Consider the following 21,104-nt stretch of genomic DNA (forward strand, 5'->3'; position numbering starts at 1 on the left):
GAGTGAAGGCTAGAAATTAGGTCTCTGGTATGTCAATACAATACATTACATATAGATGAATGAGTTTGACCTTAGTCTTGAAGTTAAACTATTGATGTACTTGCAACAGTCCTTTAAGACACTTCTGACAAATATTGTGTACATTATTTATTGTTAATTTTAGTTGTACTACTGGCTTCCAAGACACTGATTCTGCTGAACATGTATGAGTAACAAAAAATGCCATCTGTCATTATTTAGATTAGTATGTCAACACTAAATAGCTTTAAGCATTAGCTGAAGCATTCAGTATCACAATGCCTTCTTCACCGTTTTGCAAAGTTCTTTGGAAGGATTAGACACAAAATAATTGCATAAATCCTGAAGCTGTAACTTGTAATTAGAAGTGACACTACAGAAAAGAAAACCTGCTTGATTTTCCCTCACTATAAAAACAAGTGGAAATGGTAAGTGTGTGTTTAGGGAAGATTAAAAACCAAAAGTCTGCTGAGTTTAACAGTCACAAATTTACTTAAACAACTCTCATACGTTCTATCATTTTATGCTACAATGTAAATAACCTGAAAAATGCTATGTTTGGAGAGTTAATGGAAAAAAGCACTGTAGAAAGTGGAGTTCATCATCAAATATAATTTCCATTACTCTCGGGTCTTCTTGCATATCAGCCAGCACACCTCTTTGCTATTGTTTACACAGAATGCATTGAGAATGATACAGCACAGTGATACCATGTTGTCTCATCCACTCACCGAGTAACTAAAATTGTCTGCATTACCAGAGTTTTAAAAAAATAACTTTGGTCCTAACCTTTTGAGTGTGTCCTCAGGCACACTATCATTGACCAAACCCCCTGATTTTGAAAGCAATTTTTTCAGCATTAGAAAAGTGTAGCCTAACAGTGCTTTTACTGTAGTCTTGCATGAAAGTAATCACTTCTCTGTACTTTTCCTATGACAAATTTATTTTTCCTATATGCTTTTACTGGCTGGTGCAGTTGGCATGGCTTGACTGACAATGAGCCAGAAAGATGTGAGTGTAGGGAAAACTCACAGCTCTCTCAGCTGTTGGCACAGCGGAGGGTAAGAGCATAGCAGAAGTGATGCATTCAAGCATAGCCCTGTGAGTTAGTATTACCTGCCTGCCAGCTTGTGAACACTACTGCAGATTATTCACACCCTTGTAAACTAAGAGAAGGTGTTGGAAACTAACTGCATAGAAAAATGTAACAAAATGTTGTATGTATTCGTCAACTGTAGGAGCAAGTGAGTTGTAGTATTTGATAACAAGGATTTCAGGAGGCAAAGTAACTCAATGTGCAAACTAAAATGCATCCTGAATCACGCTTAAAACAAAAATTTTTGTTAAGGGTGTGAGCAGTATATCTAATATTTTACTGTGTACTGTTACTAGAATAGAGTGATAGCCCTGTTATGACACCAATCTCATGTATTCTTATGGGAGACCATCCTTGGCTCTCGATGATGTAGTTGAGTCTTGGGGAGAACATCTTAATCATTCTATCTACCTACTCTGCAGGTGATATAATGCCAAAGGAAATAACAAAGTGAGTGGTACTGTATAAGAAATGAATGTGACAACTCATCTTAAATCTCTAGTACCAGTTCACTAACTGCTAGTCATTAGTGATTTGAAAGTACCATTGCCTGCATTTTTGACCTTCAAAACAGCATTCAAAGATGTGATTTTTTCATATGTGCATATGAAGCAGAAATTATAAAATACTGCTCTACTAAATCGCTTCCTCTGCTTTCTAAACAAATCCTACTTACTCACTTGCCTTCAGAAATGTAACTTAGAAAGACCTCAGGAGTATTGAAAACATACATTACAGAATTAGTCTCATACTTCGTAAAAAAGTGGGGGAAATCCCATTGTCAGATGAAACAAAAAGTAGTTTTGAATCAAGGAAGCTGAATGGGAATGCCTCCATGGTTTTCATGATTTAACAATGCCCAGCAGATGTGATAATGACACAGGTTCACACTATAGGAGACAGCAGAAATGGATGAGGAGCAAGATAAGCAAATTATGCAGCCCATCAAATGCCCATAAAGTTAAAGTCTCTTTTTACTTCAGTGGAGCTCAGTAAGCTATAAAATCCAGGCAAAAAAGAAAAAGCATTCTGTTACCAGAAGATACAATTCAAGAAGAATTTATCTCAGTAAATGCTAAAGTAGATGCAGACAGAAGAATGCATACGTTAAGATCAAAAGCCCCTTTTGGAATCAGTGATGACAGAAACCGAGACGAATTTGACTAGCCTCGGTTTAGCTATAAGCAGTGCTGGCCAAAAACTGCTTTTAATACAGTATATTTAAGATTCAGTAATATATGTGACTGAAAAGGAACAGTAGGGAGGAATATAAAGGATCTTCTGCAAATACAGTGAAGTAGATACCAAAGCTAGAAGTGGAAAAGCTTTAGAAACTACAGTACTTAGCAATATTTTTGAGAAGCGGGAAATGACAAGTAAGTTCTGTGGCAAGGAGTTTATTTTAATGGAAAAGCAGTAAAAGAAATGACACAGTGGAAGCATTTTGTGTGGTCCTGTTCATATTTTCACTGGATGGACAGAGTGCTGATTCCACCATAAGCTTTTATTAACAGCCAAATCTGACAAAATGTGATTTTAAGCTAAAATATATACATACATAAATTGTTTATTATTTAAATTTCAAAACAAGCACAGCATTCAGACTAAGAACTAAGCTCTTGCCAATTTTATAGAATATAACACTATGAAGGTTATATATCAGTCTAAACATTTTCTCAGTGTACTGTGATGAGAAAACAGTTAGAGTCTTTCCCCCCAGCCCTTTCTTAAATATACTGCTCCCTCAAAAGTTTGCTTTTGTGGGTTAGAGAAACGCAATGCTTAATTCTCAAATCAGAATGTTTCTACTCTCAGTTGGTTTCACATTCTAAGCAAATTTTTGCCAATGGACAAATGTTTGAGAACTTAAACCACTGAAGAATCTCTGAATGGCAGCATCAAGTAAAACTACAAGGTCCCTTTACTTCAACAATCTGTCCCTGATATGCACCCCTGCAAAGTATCCACCAGGTTCTTAGGTATTTTTCAAGTAAATTCTAGCATTTTGGAGGATGTTCTAAACAGCATTCCCTGAACTTTCTGGTTTTTCCATCATTGAACCTTTTACCATATTTGTTGTACCCTGCAGTCACTTCTTGGAGCTCTTGTCTCCCTTATCCCTTCCTCCTTTTTCAAGCAAAAGTTCTTTTGTCTTGCTAGTGCTTGACACCATCCTGTTCCTAAAAAGGAATTAGTATAGACCTATACCAGCACGAAAGTGCCTGGGCAAGAGAACAAGCACGTCATGGTATTTCACCCAGTACTTCAGAAATCTCCAGCATTTTATGGCCTGTGTCTTTTGTATTTCATAGGGTTCAATGGTTTTTTCTCCCATGAACTTGTTCAGTTGTTTAGAAACCATGCAAGCTTTAAATACCTACAACCTGCTGCAGTCCAGAGTTACACAGCTCAATATTGTTTTGAGAACAATATTGTTTTATTCATTTTGATCTTCTCATCTGCTGATATAACTTGATATGCTCTCATTCTTGTATTGAAAAAGACATTTGCAGAGGGATAAAATCAATCCCCACTCACCCCACGGTATTCATGATTTTAACCAATTAATTTGACAGTATCAGCTTTTAGTAGACTGCTTTTTAACAAGTGTTTGAAACAAGAAATTACATTCAGTGAAGAGATTGTCTTGAGATTATAGAATCACAGAATGGTAGGGGTTGGAAGGGACCTTTAGAGATCATCTAGTCCAACTCCCCTGCAGAAGCAGGTTCACCTAGATCAGGTCACATAGGAACATGTCCAGGCGGGTCTTGAGGACCTCCAAGGAAGAAGACTCCAAATTGACACTGGAGATAGCACACCACTATCCCAACTCACCCATCCAGATGGTACTAGCAGTTAACATCAAGTAGACAAAGACTTTTTATATCTTAATTATCTTCCAGAGTAAACAGACTTTTTTTTTTCCCCTCCATGCTTTTATCTTGGTTTGAGTGCTTCAGGACCACTGGAGCACAAAAAGGCTCCATACATTAAGATTACTTATTTGCCTTCAGCAGAGCTTTTGGGTTTAGGAGACTGAGAGCATGGAATCTCCCAATAGCCCTAATATACAGTACTAAGTCCTGTTTTGGTAGGGGGGGGAGGGTAGGAATGTTAAGAAGAAAGAAAAGTTTAAGAATGACAGAAAAACAAGAGCATGGATGTCTGGCTCAAACAAGTAGTTACGGAGAAGTGGGCAGGAAGAGTGTACTTTGCTTCTTTTATTACCATACAGACTGCACACTAGGAAAGCAGATTCCCAGCATGGTGCTACAGACGGTGGTAGGTTAAAACTAAGAGAGCTAGATCTGTGACAGTGCTACTTTAGCACAAATCCCTAGTGTAAGCTATAAACAAGTATAAAAGAACCAACATATTCCCAATACTAACACCCCTGACAGATTACACTTACATAGAAAGCTACTAGTCTGGGAATCAAATAAATTATTTAAAAACCTCTTTGACTCCATAAAACCCAAATAAAAATGGCTCTTCTACTATACTGAAGCTTAGTCAGATAGTACAAAGAACAAATTTTAAACCAAATGGGTAAGTCCACACAGAGTGACATAGTATATTGCCCAGAAGAAGATATTTGGTGAAACATTACCCAGGGTTAATTCCCTCCCAAATCCAAGTTTCTCAAAACTCAGCCAAATTGCAACTCTTTTAGCTGAAATTTCCCATACCAGCTGTCTGCCTCAGGCTGAATTTATTTTGGAAAACTCCAGCCAAAACTATTCAGCCATTTCAGAGAAATACTCTCACAATCTTTTATTTGGAAACTTCTAGCACTCTAATGCTTTACAGTAGAGTTTCAGAAATATAGATGGGAAAGGAGCGACAACAGATGATAGATCTATAACTATTTATGAACACCTGCCCAATTTTGGCCAGGCCTAAAAATGCCCACCCCACAGAAGAATCGTGAACATAACCTGGTGTCAAGCTATATGGCAGTCACCATTTTCCTTCCTTGGGCAGTGTTGACTATTATAACCAAATGCAGTGAAGTCTCTCCCCTGTGTTCTCAATAATCTCAGCATCTTGCTATTTCAGCAGGACAGGAACAGAGCTGAAAGGCAGAATATAAAGGAATATGGTGAGGAAGCATGTGGTACTAGTAAGGACTAGCTGAGAAAGGAAGGAAAATCCTCAAAGATCAGTGTGTGGGGGAGAAACGGGAAGATTAAGAAATTCGGGGCAGGGGGTGGAACTGAAGAAACAGGTATTTGCTGACTGAAAATATGACTTAATAGGGTGCAAAATGCTGCAACAGTGAATCTGGGAAAGGGATAGAGACAGATGAGAGCTCTGTGGAAGGAGAATGGGAGTGAGGGGATAACTAAAGGCTAAGGTGGGAAAGCACTCAGACTTGGTGACGAATCTGGGCCCAGTCTGAAGGCTGAGGAAACAAGCACTGCAAATGGGTGAAGCAGGGTCAACAGATGATGACTTCTAGAGTGAGAAATTTCAGGCTGCCACCAGCAGCCAGAGAAACGTATCTAGTGAATGCAAGCTTTTGCTTACGATGTAACAGTGAGTCCCATGGTTTTTAATTAAAATATTTTGGGTTTTTTCTTCTTTTAAACAGATCAACTTTTTAGTGGAATAGATTGGATGATGCAAGCAAGCCTCTGCCTCCAGCAATACCTGAGAACACTAAGTACTTTAGAAACTTTTAGGGGTTTCAGAGTAGGGGTAGAAACTCCTTTAGTACTTTTAGGGGTTTCAGAGTAAAACCCTCCAATTAACACACAATTAGTGATCACCTCTGAAAATATTCAAGTGACTTTGCTAGAATCATTACTTGAGAAGCTGGAGTCCAACTTTCCAGAAGAATAATAATCTGTCTTAATAAAAAAAGAAGTGTCCTCTCTTTCTGCAAGGCTTCACCTCATTCACTCTATACTTTTCAAATTTCCAGATGAGCCAGTAACAGACTCCTTTTACTATGCTATTTTGATTCATTCCTAAACAAGAAAAAAGAGTACATTATTATATAAAGACAACATCATAATTTATGGGAACAAATAATGTAAATGATCCTAATTTTTGATAACACAGATAAACCTAATTGTCATTGCAACCTTTGCAATGTACTTGTATCAATCTTTTTTTCATTTAACACCCAAGACCTAACTCCTCGCTTAATGCTGTTCCACTGCTCTAATGAGGTTGCCCTTGCTTTATGTTAACAAAAGAGCATGATTAATTCTTCTGTCTGGAAGAAATGAAAACTACAGTGCCTGGAAGAAAGTAGTCTAAACAGATGTTTGATGGGAATGACATACTCAGAAAAGTGTTTCTGAGAGATCCAGGGATGACACAAACACTTTGTTGGTAAATACCAAAGACAAAACATGTGTTGTTTTTTTCAGGTATGCTCAGATAAAACATCTCCTTTTAGAAGTACCATTGCTTGACAACAAGCCAAAGGAAAACCTGAAAAAAAAGAAAAAGAAATCACAGAGAAGCATTAAAAGCAAATTGTTGCTGGAAGTAGAAAAGGAAAGTTAAGAAAGAAGATAAAAAAATTAAGAGAGAAAATGATTTTTTTGATTACCTATGTCACAGCTTTATTGTGAGGTTTGAAAAAAACCCACACTGAATACAAGTATGAAAGTAGAGTAGGATTGGGTGTTTAGGATAGAACAAGAAGACATGGCATACGTGTGTCCACTGAGGCATACATGTGTACATACAAGGAAGGTGCAGAATAATTTGAGACTTAGTTGAAAAGCAACAGAAAATAAAGACTCTCTCTTGGTTGTTCAATACATTGAAGGACAGAAAAAGCAAACATAACAAAGGTATAAATAACTCATATTGAGCGATTAGTCAGCTCTGCCGTATCAACAGTAGCATGTATCTCCACACACTAAGATTTCAGTTGAAAATCTTGTCCCTTTAAACTACAGATCACACTGGTGGTTTTCCAATGGAAAATGTACCTTTAGAAAGTGCTGGAACCCTCCCTCTGTTGTCATCTGCTAAATAATGGAAAATAATATCTGCCACAGACAGAACTGACAAAGCATAATGTTTGAAATACGTAGCCTTAAGTAGAAGCAGAAGATTTAATAAGATTTAATGCTGAATACAAGCTGTCTCAGGATTCTGACCTAGCAGCGGGTGTTACATTAAACATGGCATTGGATATAAAGATTAAAAAAATAATTAAAATCAAAATTCATACCAAACAGAACATGAGAATTAATTTAAAGACAAATGAAGGATTATATTGTGTGGGCTTATTTGTTCCTAAGAGTATAAATTCCCTTCAGAGATGTGTGGTTCAAGATTAAAGATTCTACCCTGAAGCACCAGAATGAACATCTGCTTATTTTACAAGTGACTTTCAATGGCAACCAGACAGCAACCTGAAGCAGCTGTACGGAAAAACAGACAAATAATACCCTTATGAAAGAGCAGCAGGAGTTTATAGCTCACCTTTTACTTGAAATTTCTCATCAGTTTAAACAGTGAGAAACATTTTTAAACGAAATGTGCAAATGCGGAAAACAATTCCTTTCATGAGGTGTTCTCTAATAAAAATGCCTAGATATTACTTTTCCGTAAATTCATTTCTTGTCATGATATGCCTGTTCTAGGATGGATGAGAACCCATTTTCAGACTGCTTTCTCCTCTACTGTTTCAGATTATATTAATTATACCATTATCTATATTATAGATTATATTAATTATATGAAAGATGGTAGAAACTGATGAAATGAAACATCTATTAACTATTTTGTTTGGTTAATTCCATAAGCTAGAAATTGTCTCCCAGGCAATATTACAGTCTTGTACTGAAGAAATCTAACTAATTCCTTTTGTTAAATATTCCTATAAGTTTGCTAGCACTTTCAGTTAAAAGCACATGAGTTTTTCATTACAAATCTCATGTTGTTTGAATTGATTAATTAGCTAAATTTATATTAGCTTTCTTTTTTTTTACTCAAATTATGACCATGATTTCTTTAGGGAGTTATTTCTTTTAATTATTAAAGAATAAGTTGTTGAAAGCTGGAGAATTAAATTATTCTTACTAGCTTGGTTTCAGTAAGCACAAGTCAGTTCAAAGATTTGCATGAAATTTCATATAGTTCTCTCGGTGAGTTTTTTATTGGTATGTAATTTCTATAGAGCCCAAACTCAGTGCTCTTCCTTCTCAACTTGTGTTCATTCAACTGATAAGCTTCAGTTCAAACAAGTGGCAGCCAGAAGTTTCAGTACTACTAATGTTAAAACCACACCTCTCCACACAGCAATAGCAAGACTATTGCATCCATGCCCACTCTCACCGAGTCTGTCATCACAACTCATCCCACCAGCAGCTACTATCCATGGCTAATATGCCAATCACACATGAATGAATCATCCTATACATTGGAGACCGACGCCTAACCCAATCAAAAGGAAGCGATAGTTTATATAATTTGTGTTTGTAAATCAGCCCGTTTTGCCTGAGGTGGGGGGAAACGCACTGTTAGCTCAGCCGCCAGATCTAAGTCATCGTTGGGCTTTTCTGAAGAGGAAAGATAACCAGTCAACAGTGTCATGATGGTAGGCACCTTGCGTCAATGCTAGAACTGAATCTGTAGCCACAAATTGTCCCAAAACTTAAGCGTTAGGGAGCTCTGGTGTTCTGATCTTATGCAAGGAATTTTTACCTTCCAGTTTCAAAAGACTGCAACAAATGACGTGCTCAATGCTTCACTGCAGGCATCTGGATTTTACTCCTAAAGGAGCTTTGTATATAGAAAGAAGCATTTGAGAAAGAAATTTTCAGAACTGCTCCATATTGGCCTGTCTTTATCTACGTAACTGAGAAAGCATTGATCCTGTTTAATTTACTTGAATTAAAGTATTAAATATTGGCTTAACTGCTCCTTACTATAATTAACAGTGGTAATTCCCTTCAGTGGGATCAGAGTTCAGATATTTAACGCTTTCAGTGATTTCCAGCTTACTTTCTCACTTCATATATAATTATGACTGAATTACATCCTCCGGCAGCATCCAGTTTTAGCATCATTTTCATTACTTGGGGTCCTTTTCCTCTCTTCCATTTAAGTAAACCATGCTAACACTGTTGACTGGCTGCAAGAAGTGTTTATTCTTTGGTGCAAATGAAGAAACTGTCACAGGTAATTGTTAGGCTGATATAAAACAGCCTGTTGAAATGTCAGCCTGGAACTACGGCAAATATGTCACATGAAGGATTACTTGAAATTTACTTCAATGAAAAATGTTTAATGATGGTTTATGCAGTTTTATAAAAGCACCTTAACACCTTTCTGATCTAAAACAGAACACTTAAGTATTCTAAACCAATAGCAGACCACCCAATACCTTTGCTGGAAGCCTCAACAATCCTGTCTTTGCAGGCCAGTGTACACAGTACACTTAATACTATGAATATTATAATTGCATTTAGATTATTGTCTCATGTTCCAGCAAAAACCTATTGCCTTTAATTAAAGCAGTAAAATAACGTGGTAGTTATCTATTAAACAAACACCTGATTTTGTGCATACATGCAAAGCAGTGCAAAGCATTCTTGGAATCAATTGATCAGAGTTTAACAGATATTTACATATAATGACCAATTTTAGGAATAGGAGATCAAAGGTTACCACTGATTAAACAAGTCGAGCTCTCAAAGCATGGCATGCTACTGCATATTATAACCACGTACTCTTCAGGGCCCAAAACCTTCTTCATTTTGACCACGTAAGGCGAGCATGGGCCGACGTCAATCTGGGGTCACTGCAATGATTGTAAAGAACTCTGAAGCATTGCACTTAAGCTGCAGAGCTGGATGGTAAATTCAAGAAAAAATATCCACTAAAACCAATTGCCATCATGCATTCACTTCCAAAGCCTTTTGCTATGTTTTGCAATGGAGACCAGTTATTATTTCAGTTAGATCTGGCACACCAACAAACTCTCGCTTTTTGTATTACTAATCCAGATTCATCCTGAAAACAGGAGTTCCAGAAAACCCCACCAGTCATTTTGAAACAAAAACATGTATTTACTGCTGACCATGTCTGAAGTCTTCAGTATTTCCTGAGACATTTACCACCCTAGCTTCCAAACCTCCTTTTCTTTATAGGTGGAAATGTGATTCAGCTTTAAGTACTAGGTCCAGTCTTCTCACACTGACTTACCGCAAGTGGCACTCTGCTTTGGTAGCTAGTTCAACTTACAAGGTGATGGTAAAAATTTCCTGAGCACTCGTTTCTTTTGCAGGTCTTGACACAATGGCAGTTATTGCTGGTTTTGCTTTGTGAAAGGCGTGGGTGTTCCAAGCAGGGGCCTGCTGCCCAGAGACGTGAGCCACGCTGCAGCAGGTGAGGCACAGCTCTGCCCTCCCAGTCACCGGTAGCTCTCCATGGTCCTTCAGGCTCTTCCATCACTTCAGTCATTACACACAAGCTCATGGATTTTACCTGATGGGTACTGGTGACCTGGACACCCGTCTCTCTCCCTAGTATACAACCAGATTTCAAATCTAAATTGTGTCATGGTTACTTCCCTTTATGATAACATTGATGAAGAAAAATGAGTCCCACTTCAGTCCTTGATCTCTCATATTTTGTTGATGTCAGATTAAGCCTCTGATTTCCAGAAAACCACATCCATGACAATTGTTCAGTAAGCAGCTAGTCTGATAGTCTTCATGTTGGGTTATCTCTAACTTGAGTCTGAATAAGAGCTCCAAGTACCCCACAGTCCAGTAGCATGCCTATTTGTGAAGACTAGGGCAACTACATAATTAAGCAGCAAGTGCCACTTTAAGCAGGTCACTGGTGTCTAAGTAACTGGGGGTCTGGGCAAGAGCCATCTAAGTCTAACATACAGAGTAGTTACATATTAAAAAAAAATCAATAAAGTCCAGTATTCTGGATTTATACCAAACAAAGCATGAAGAATGCCATGAACACAGATCTTCAAGCCAGATTGCAACGTACCATCAATCTCATGTTAAGTATCTCATAGAAAATGTAAGGTAGCATATCCCTCTTTCACTAAAGTATGCTATGACTTTTTGGTAAGACAAGAGTAAGCACCAAGGCAGCAACTGAAGAGCTTCAGTTGTGCATCTATAGTCTTAAAATTGCTGCAAAGTTTGCTTTTAAAACTATCATTACCTGAAGATATGGCTTCAAATTCCAGTTCTACCAGAAACTCCATCTGCAAGCCTAAGCAAAATATAAATGTTTTGCTAGTCTCCATCTTAGAAACCAGGAGCAACAAATATCTCTTTACTCCCTCTCCTGTTATCTGCCTTTTTTATTTACACTGTGCTACTGAGAAGACACACAGACATGACTTAGTGAAAACAAGTTATTCATTACAACATAAGTTCCTCAGGTTCCTGGTATTGAGTTACCTCCCTTTTCTTAAGGGTCTACAAAGAGAAATAAGCCAAGTTGTAATTCATAGAAAAGCTTTCTCATGCTAGGAAGCAACCTTCTGCTCTGCAAGACAGAAAAGCCTAGTGCATAATCTTCCAAATATAGTTTTAAAACCCTAAATTACCACTATTTGAAGTGGTTTCAGGCCACTGCCAAACAACGATTTCTTAGAATACATCTCCTACTTTGTCTTTCATTTATTTCAATATTACTTTAATTTCATACTATTCAATATTTATCAGATTTTTCTCATATAGGAGAAAAAGAGAAGGACGATTTAGCAGTGACATCTTAGATGACAAAACAAGAGGTATGGAAAACACAATCCAGTAATCAAGGAACAATATTTCCTATATAAAACAGCTAATCATACCAATTTACACAGAATCTAGTAGTAGTCTGTTATTTATCCTGTTTTATGGTACTCTAGCTTTCCAGTGAGTCTGCTTATAATCCTAAACTTCTGCCTACTCTAACAGTGAAGGACAATGCTCCAGCTACAGGTATTTTGGCTTCCTTCTCCAAATATGAAAGAGTAAGTTGTACTGGTTAAAAGGACAACTGATCTTGACCCATGGGGGAAAAAAGAAAAAAGGAAAGCTTTTATAAAACTTCGCAACATTTACAAGGTATTTGCACCACAAGTAACTTGCTTCAACCCAATACTAAGAACATACCTATTTTAAAAGGCCAAGGAAGGATCAAGGAACTGTTTCACATACACAGTTTAGTGAACGGCCACAGAAGGATCTGGAGAGGCTCAGCCATGGAGATAGCTATTTCTGGCAGCAAAGTTGACAGAAAATATTGGAATGTGCAGTTTCATATTGGATCTGGTGGTGACGGAAGAATAAAGGGTAACTACTGAGGGAACTGTCAGACAAAGTGGATAAGCCATCATACTTCAGAAGTCATGGCAATACAGGAAAGTTCCCACTGACTGGAAGACAAGGAACATAACCCCCATTTTTAAAAAGGGGGAAAAAACCAGACCTGACGATCTACAGGCCAGTCAGTCTCACCTCTGTTTACAGCAAGTTCATGGAGCAGATCTTCCTGGAAACTATGCTAATGCAGATGGAAGATAAGGACATGACTGGTGACAGCCAACATAGTTTCACTAAGGGCAAAATGTGCCTGATAAATTTGGTGCCCTTCTATGATGGGGTTACAGCTTTGGCAGATAAAGGGTGAGAAATTGACATTATCTGCCTGGACTTATGCAAAGCATTTGACATTGTCCTGAAAAACATGCTGGCCCTTAAACTGGAGAAAAACTTTTTGGACTACTCAGTGGATAAAGAACTGGCCAGATGGTCACACTCAAAGACTTGAGGCCAAGGGCTCAGTATTCAAGTGGAGAACGGTGACAAGTGGTGTTCCTCAGGTATTGGGAGCAGTGCCATTTAACATATTTATCAACAATACTTACAGTGGCATTGAGTGCATCTTCAGTAAGTTTGATAGCAAAGGGCCATGGCAATCTCACAAATAGAGGCTAGGTGGAGAGCAGCCCTGAGGAGAAGGACTTGGGGGAGTTGGTTGACAGGAAGCTCAACATGAGCCAGCAACATGCACTTGCAGCCTAGAAAGCCAACCCATTCCAGGCTGCATCAAAAGAAACATGACCATCAGGTCAAGACAGGCAAATCCCACCTGCAGGACTGTGTTCAGCTCTGGGGCCCCCAGCATAAGGACATGGACCTGTTGGAGCAAATCTGGAGGAGGCCCATGAAGATGATCAGAGGGCTGGAGCACCTCTTGTATATGAAGACAGGCTGAGAGAGTTGAGGTTATTCAGTCTGGGAGAAGGCTCCAGGGACACCTTGGAGCAGCATTCCAGTACCTAAGAAGAGCTTACAATAAAGACAGAGAGGGATCTTTTATAAGGGCATGTAGTGATAGGACAAGGGCTCGTGACTTTAAACTGAAAGAGGGTAGATTTAGATTAGATATTTGGCAGAAGTTCTTCACTGTGAGGGTGGTGAGGCACTAAAGCAGGTTGCACAGAAAGGTTGTAGATGCCCCACTCCTGGAAGTGTTCAAGGCCAGACTAGATGGGGCTTTGAGCAACCTGGTCTAGTGGAAGGTGTCTCTGCCCCTGGCAGGGGAGTTGGAACTGGATGATCTTTAAGGTCCCTTCCAGACCAAACCATTCCATAACTCTATGATGACTATGGAATTCAGTCAGAGGACAAAACTGTTGAGTAAACAACAGCTTACATCATTAAGTATATAAAAGATTTTGACACCTGAATCTTCATCCTTTGACAACCTTCCTCTTTTCCTCTATTTCACCTCCTTTCTCCTCCAAAGAATGCTGTATAATTGTTTGGTAAGCCTCCCCTATTAGACTTTCCTTGCTTAGAATCAAAAAGTGTCAGACATTTTCCTTAGTTGAGATTAGTCTGGATTTAACACCAGCTTTTATGGTTGTCATGGTTTAGCAAGAAACAGCTTTCACTTGGTAATGGGGGGAGCGGGTTGCAGTGAAGACCTGGTAAAGTTTTAGGACTCTCCCCCGGCTCCCGGGTTCAGATCCACCTCTGGCCCAGCTGGGCCAATAACTATTTAGGGACGGGAATTTGAAGTGCTGGCACAAGATGTAAGAGCGATACAAGATGGAGGCAGCCACGTGGACCCCACAATCAGAGAAGGACGAAGGAGGAGCACCAGAAATCCCTCTGCAAGCCATGGTGAGAATGCAGGCTGTACCCCTGCAACCCACACAGGGCAATGGCAGGACTGAGAGCCACCAGCAGCTCCATGTGAGTGCACCCAGACAGGCAAGAGACTGTGTGAGGAGGCGGCCATGGCACAGGCCGTGCTGGAGAGCCTGCACGCCGCAGAGCAGACCCACACGAGAGGCAGAAAGTAGCTGCAGCCTTTGGGATGAATGCATGTCGGAGCAGCCCGTGCAGGGCTGCCGTGTGCGTGAGGTACCCCATGGACGTGCAGGGAGGACTGGTGCAGAGCGCACCTGCCCTGAGGAGAAGCTATCAGGAATAGACTGACTGAAACTCCCACTCCCTGCCCCCCTGGGTCGTTCAGAGGGGCAGGAGGTAAAAACACCAGGATCAGGACTCTGAGCCCAGGAAGAGGGGAGGAGTAGGGAGAAGGTGGTCTTAAAGGGCGGGTCAGACTCTTCATCGTTATACCACTCTGTGTTGTTTTCTTTTCGTTATTTTTGGGGGTTTTAAGGTTATGCTTTAGCTGGTATTGCATTAAATTATTTTCTGTTTTCTTCCCCAAGCGGAGTAGCCTGATTTGTTTTGTCCTGAACTTTAAGCAGCAATTAAGCTCTCCCTGCCCTTTGGAGATCCTCAGGTCTTTGGTATTTGAGGCTAATCGTGGTCTTCTGTTCCCTGATGGGCCTAAACCACGACAATGGTGCTAGTAAGAAGAATGGATTTGATCAGTACCAAATTTTTAGCATTTCAACAGCCTCTTCCTAAAATCTACTTAGTATTTTAAAAGGTGAAATAACTAGTAATTAGATTATGAGTGTTAGTAGAGGTGTTATTTATTCCTACTCACAGAAAGTACACAAAGCACACATTTTACTTGCAAAGTTCTTTAAAAGACATTAAAGAAACTCCATGCCAGTTTAAGATAATACCTCATGCTATAGACTTGATTTCTTAGTACTTCAGAATCATGTTGGACCTTCAGATTCATTCCTAGCATTACTGTGTGATGTTGGAGCATCCTGTTTTGAACAGCCATTACCTTTAGATAATCTATACTCAGTGTATCTATATTAACATATATACTATGCTGAGTAATTTGGAAGTGTTCATTTTTCTCCATGTAATTGTCATCTTCATTGGGTTACCAGTCACTGCAAAAAGCCTGTCAGAGTTTCGAGTATCTGGACACAGGTCTAAGTCATATGATTTAGTTTTAGGCCCTGCAAGGATCAGGGAGTTGGATGCAATGATCCCTTTGGATCCCTTCCAACTTGAGATACTCTACGATTCTATCATATACTTCAGTTATGAAAAAGGCTAATTCCATGTAGATATTCATTAACCAGAAAAAAACCTAAACCTATATAGAAAAGGGTACAACACATTAACATAAGCAATGAGAGCAAAGTACTACTGGTAATGTCTTCAAACCGTGTCTGTTCAAAAAGAATGCTCTTGAAAAAGGGCAGATTTTAGATAAAGGAACGCAGAGTAACACAACAGAATCAGCTATTGTCATGCATGATCATTAGGGGAAGAAATCACCTGAAAGAGAATCGTATTACATCAAAATTAATTATCGATCCTGGGTTACAAACATGCTCTTTTAAAGGTGCCCAGGGTTTTATTCCTCTCAGATAGTAAAAGAGCATGCAAAGATTCCAAGCAAATAATGCAAAATTACAGACTACAATATACTGTAATACGAGCTTACCTTTATTTCAAAATCATACAAAGTATAAACATAAAAATATAATTACACTGAAGTAAACCCTGCTCTGAATACTTATGCAATGATACCATCACCAAACAAATGTCTTTATTATTTCTCATTAAGAAATTTTATCTTATAGAGCGATACATCATGAAATCAATTGTGGTACATCTGGGAAATTTACCAATAGAGCTCTCTTCCACTGGGGTGTACACTTTGATTTGTCTCATGTGAGTGTCTCTTCCATTTTGGTGATTAGCTAGAACAGCAATCTGAATCATAAACGTGCGAATAGGCTTCTTATGGGTATCTGTTAAAGGAACATGAATCCAGCCGCTTGGTTCCACTAATTCAAGTTGCTGCCAAACACAAGACAAAAAGCAAAACATTCAGAAACAGTTAACTTACTTAATATAAATAATCTTAAATTAAACATGTTTAACGGAGTCTTGCAAATCAGATTTTAGTTACTCGTTCAAATTAATTTGAAATAGTACAATTGAAAATATCCAAAACTAATTTGCTGATAATTTACTGTGTAATTGGACACAAATAAATTTGTTGACTACGGTTGTGTTTGCTTTTGCCTTTCAGAATCAACTCTTCATTTTGCCCTTCAACCTTAAAATAAAAGAAAAAAATACAGATTTGAGTATCAGCTCAAGATAGTCAAATCAGTACTATTTGGATCTTGTTACTGAAGTACACAGCTGAAAGATGACACAAAACATGCATCTTAAAGTGTTTTGTCTAGACATTGTGAACCAAAATACACTAGAAAGACTTATATAGGCAACTAAACCCACACAAAGTCTTGGTTTTCAAAAATTCCTTACGTTATTATGGGGACTAGAGAAGAGGAAAAGAAAAATGGCAAAAAAAACCAAAAATCCAAAACCAGGATAACTCACGGATTTCATCTCACCTACATGTCAAGGCCGATACCTGGCCAACTATATTGCTGTACAGTCACTTAATCATAGACAAGGTCCATTTTGACATAGCTTTTAAACAAATCAAGCATAACATGAGTTGTCTGTTGTTTTTTTTTAATTTTAATCCTGTGAAACCAATGTCAAAACAAGCAAAAAATTGCATTTCACTAATTCGAAACCACATCATTGACATCAGCATGCTGAAATCAAGCTAGATGCTATGCAGAAGGGTGGTAACAGCTTTTGTTTAAAACTAGTTGCCCAACTTCAAAGCACAGCTCAAAATATATATGGAAAAGCTCACAACAGCAGTTTGTGGGGGGGCAACAAAAAAAATCCACCAATCCAAAAAACCACCAAAACCCCAAAACACTATCCACAAGCAAGCAGACTTCACACAGGTAAACAAATAAGACCTCTGCTCATAGCAGTTGAGTTCCTCTAAAGATCTATGCTTTGACCAGCTCAAAATTCTCATCTTTCTCCTGAAAATAGTGCATGACAAACATCCTGTCAAATACCTTGCTTTTGCTAAAACTTTCAAAAGATCCATAGGAGATCTAAAATACCTTGTGAACAAATAACCCAAGAAACAAGGGAAAAAACTGTAGTTTGATGACTACTTCAAGTTTAGAGGGCCAAAAAAAAAAAAAAATCTCTCTCACCTCCACCTAATAAAAAAATGCAAAAAAACAAAACCCACAACTCTACAACCCAAAACTCTCCACTGATGGAGAGAAATAATTTCCAAAGCATTAAATTCACAAAAACTTAGTAAATCTTTTCACTCCAAGAACTAGACACTGCCACAAACACATTTGGTTATTTGTTGTAATCTTGTCCCTTTCAAAAAACCTTCTATTTTTTTCTTCCCCCACCCCAGGAAACTTCAGGTACCAGTTGGTTTAAAGTGATTAAAAAAAAGTACTATCGAAGTAGTTTTCCAAAGGGAAATTTTTTTTATGGGGAGGTAGTAGTGATTGGTTTGAGAAAGTAAGCTTTCTATCTCCACAGAGAACAGAAAGGATGAAGGTCTCAGTAATATTTTATTCAACTAGAACTGGGGTAAAGGTGTTATGATATAGGAGAGAATTACCTGCTAATTAAACTTTCAGTTCAGTATTATTCTCACAGTTTACAAATTCTGATTTCTGATTCAAAACTAAAAAATTAAGCTATGATAGTGGGATTCTTATGCTTGGATCATTATGAAATGTCTGAGTTTACAGAGCTTAAAAAGAAATACCACTTTCTATAGTTTGACATCATCGGCTTCAGACAGATCCAATATAGTTCAAGTTTGAATGCTTTATTGGGAAAGAAATTGCAAAGAATGAAACAGTGACTCCACCTTCAGAACCAAGAGAGCAGCCAAGCCATTGGCAAAACTGGACTATTTGTACAAAAGGAAGTTGGATGCTTATCAAACTCAAAGAGAAAAATCACATATTTTATTTTAAGAGAATTATTAGGGTCACAGAGATAAGCATTGGAAAGTTAAGGGTTGCAAAGGTAATTTTATTGGTATAATATGCTTGTCTCATTCCATAACCTTTTGATAACATATTTACCAATTATTTGTTTCATCCCTTATCAGTCAGAGGGGGGTGTCACATGCTTTATTTATAACACATCCTGCTACAAAGGCAGCCACGTTCTTCTAGCTTTTCTACAGAGATGGGAAAGGCAATTTCTACATCTGTAGAACAGGCCACTGAGGCATTAGGTTAAGTAGATTAAAATATTCCCTAGTTCCAGATGTCAAATTTAATGTACTTTGAACCAAATTTTTACTGCCTTAGTGACACGCAGTGTTTTACATGAGGTTTAGCTGCCACTGAGTTCACTTGCAGTTACAAATGTCTGAATTTCTGCAAACTGATAAAGAGTTCTCAAACCAGCCACAAAGTATGAGCAGCCACCTAGGAACAGCGAGTGCATCATGTAAAAGCACCATGACTAAGGACAGATTGCACACAGTTCAGAGTATTTCTTTGTCTTAGCCACAATCCTTTGTTTTTATACCTGAAATCTCCACTTCCCTTACTCCACATGTTCCAACAGATCAATAAACATTCCTTACTGTACAAATCCTGGAGTCATCCTCAGAACAGATCCCTTTCCATATTCCAATCAAATAGTTACCTCTTGGACAAAGCCTCCAATGCTTGTGATTAAGTTGGAAGCTCAACTACCATGTATTACGTGCAGGAGGTCAGAGTAAAATGTTTAAAAAAAAACAAGTTCTTGATTTTTGCCCTCTGAAAAAAAGTTACTGTACTGTGATACTTTTTGAGTCCAACCTTTTTTTAATTGAAGCCTTCATAGTTCAGTAAAATGATTAAAATCTTGAGACTCATTCAACTAGTGAAGTTTAAATACAACAAACCTAAAAATTATTAGCTGAACATCCACTAGAAAAGGAAGTAATATTTTGCCAGTAAGATACCCATCTTCTCTGACCAAAGGAATGGTATAAACCAGACACACACACGCTCCTAAATTCTTTTCCTCCGTGAGGCAGTTTCTTTTTCCAGAGGACCAGGTCCTTCTCCAGGGAGAATGAACAGGACATGGGAATAGGCGGTGGTGGTACAAGACAAAATGCTGCCCACTCATAGCTCGATGTCAGCACCCAGACCCAGCTGTTACAATTCCTAGCAGAAGTGGGATGAAATATGCAGCTCTACTCTGCCTGGAGCATTCCCAGTGGGAAGAGAATCTAAAGGAAACTTAATGTGAAGTTTTAAGAAATTCCTATTAAGCCCATGCAAATGGCAATCTTTCAAAGCCTTGTAAACCGGTCTGGAAATTTGGGTGGATTTTTACAGGGAGGCAAAAGGCACATCCTCAACACAAAGGCTGAACTATTGCCAAATTTGAAATCCTTGCTTCAGAGCTTGGGGGCACTGGAGCATCAAAGGAGGACACCAGAATATTCTCACACAAGCAAAACAGCATACTTTTCACTAGCCTTATTCTTGGAAGAGAACTGCTTTGGCTGAAACTTTCAAAAATATTCAACTCAAAGCAGACATCTGGCATGGAAAAATATGTCTGAACTGACAGCAAAAGTTATAAAGTAACTAAGAGTTAAGCCTTAAAATGGAAAAGGTCATGGAACCTTAAGTACAGGTGGCACTAGCATGCTCTACCTATAGTAAATACTATATTTTAAATCCATTTCATTTGACTTTGCTCTCAGTCATGTTATTTAAAAGCACTAGCCACTTCATATACACACACATACATATTTCACTCCAGCCGTATAGCGCAAGTCCACTATGAGAAAATATCAGATATGTAGGTCGTGAAGAATCAGTCACAATTAACTGGTTTCCAGGAAAGTTTGAAAATTACCTACATATTAATTACCTGAACAAATTTAAAAATTCTGAGTTTCTTGCTGTTATGTGTTTTACCAGAAAACATTTTTTAAAAGGGAAATAAAGGAAAGAATCAACGCTAGTTCAATATTAGTAACTCAGGATAGTTCCTGCAGCTCTAGAATAATCTTATATACAACATACTAGAAGTTTAGACTTTGTCTTCTTTTAAATTTGCTGCTAAAACTATACATTTTGTGACAATTAATAAACAAGAAGAGTGCATATGTCCAAAATAAAGAAACAAAGGGATAAATATTTGAATGGGGAAAAACCTTCACTTGTTTCTTGCTGCTGTTATACACTCTTATCTAGCTCTTCTCCTGCTTTCTCTCTGTTGCTTTCTTATTTTTCTTGTCTTCTGAATGCTACAGTTTTATCTATGAACGTATCTCCCACTCCAGTAATTCATGTTATTTTGAAAGCCAAAACAGAAATCATGGTCTTGATGGAAATCTCCTCTCTGGCCAATTTAATAGCCCCATTTCTTCACTTTGTTATATAGTCTAGAGGTTCTATAGAATTCCATACACACTTGGCAAGGCTGCTATTGCAATTAATGGGTGTTCTACAATAGAAAACGCAAACCACACAAGACCAAAAGGAAGTTAAAATGTTCCTTAAGTCAAGGACAAAGCAACTTGAGGCTACACTTCAGAAAGATGACTGAACTTAAGACCAGGGCTTTTTAAGAGGAAGCTTGTTCTACACTGGTATTGCTGGCCTCCTTCTAACACAGGAAATTATTTATCTGAAGAAGGCTTTTTTTCCCGTTGTACTTAATCCTACTTAAACTGAATATTGACTTCTTTTCCATACCCAGTAATATTC

General features: G+C 38.2%; 1 protein-coding gene across 6 annotated transcripts in view; it reads right to left on the reverse strand.

Annotated features, from left to right (window-relative positions):
* Positions 1-15,933: 15,933 nt before the first annotated feature.
* ANAPC10 (anaphase promoting complex subunit 10) overlaps positions 15,934-21,104 on the reverse strand; it is a 35,587-nt gene continuing 30,416 nt past the window's right edge. For 2 of the 6 annotated variants that reach the window (XM_061991966.1, XM_061991965.1), the window contains one exon: positions 15,934-16,311. In XM_061991966.1, the coding sequence (XP_061847950.1) occupies positions 16,081-16,311 (231 nt within the window). In that variant the 3' untranslated portion in view covers positions 15,934-16,080. The remainder of the gene's footprint in view (positions 16,312-21,104) is intronic. The other 4 variants (XR_009818381.1, XR_009818379.1, XM_061991967.1 and 1 more) reach the window with 3 other exon arrangements.

This window comes from Colius striatus, chromosome 3 (assembly GCF_028858725.1).
Source record: "Colius striatus isolate bColStr4 chromosome 3, bColStr4.1.hap1, whole genome shotgun sequence".
In the NCBI taxonomy this organism is placed as follows: Eukaryota; Metazoa; Chordata; class Aves; order Coliiformes; family Coliidae; genus Colius; species Colius striatus.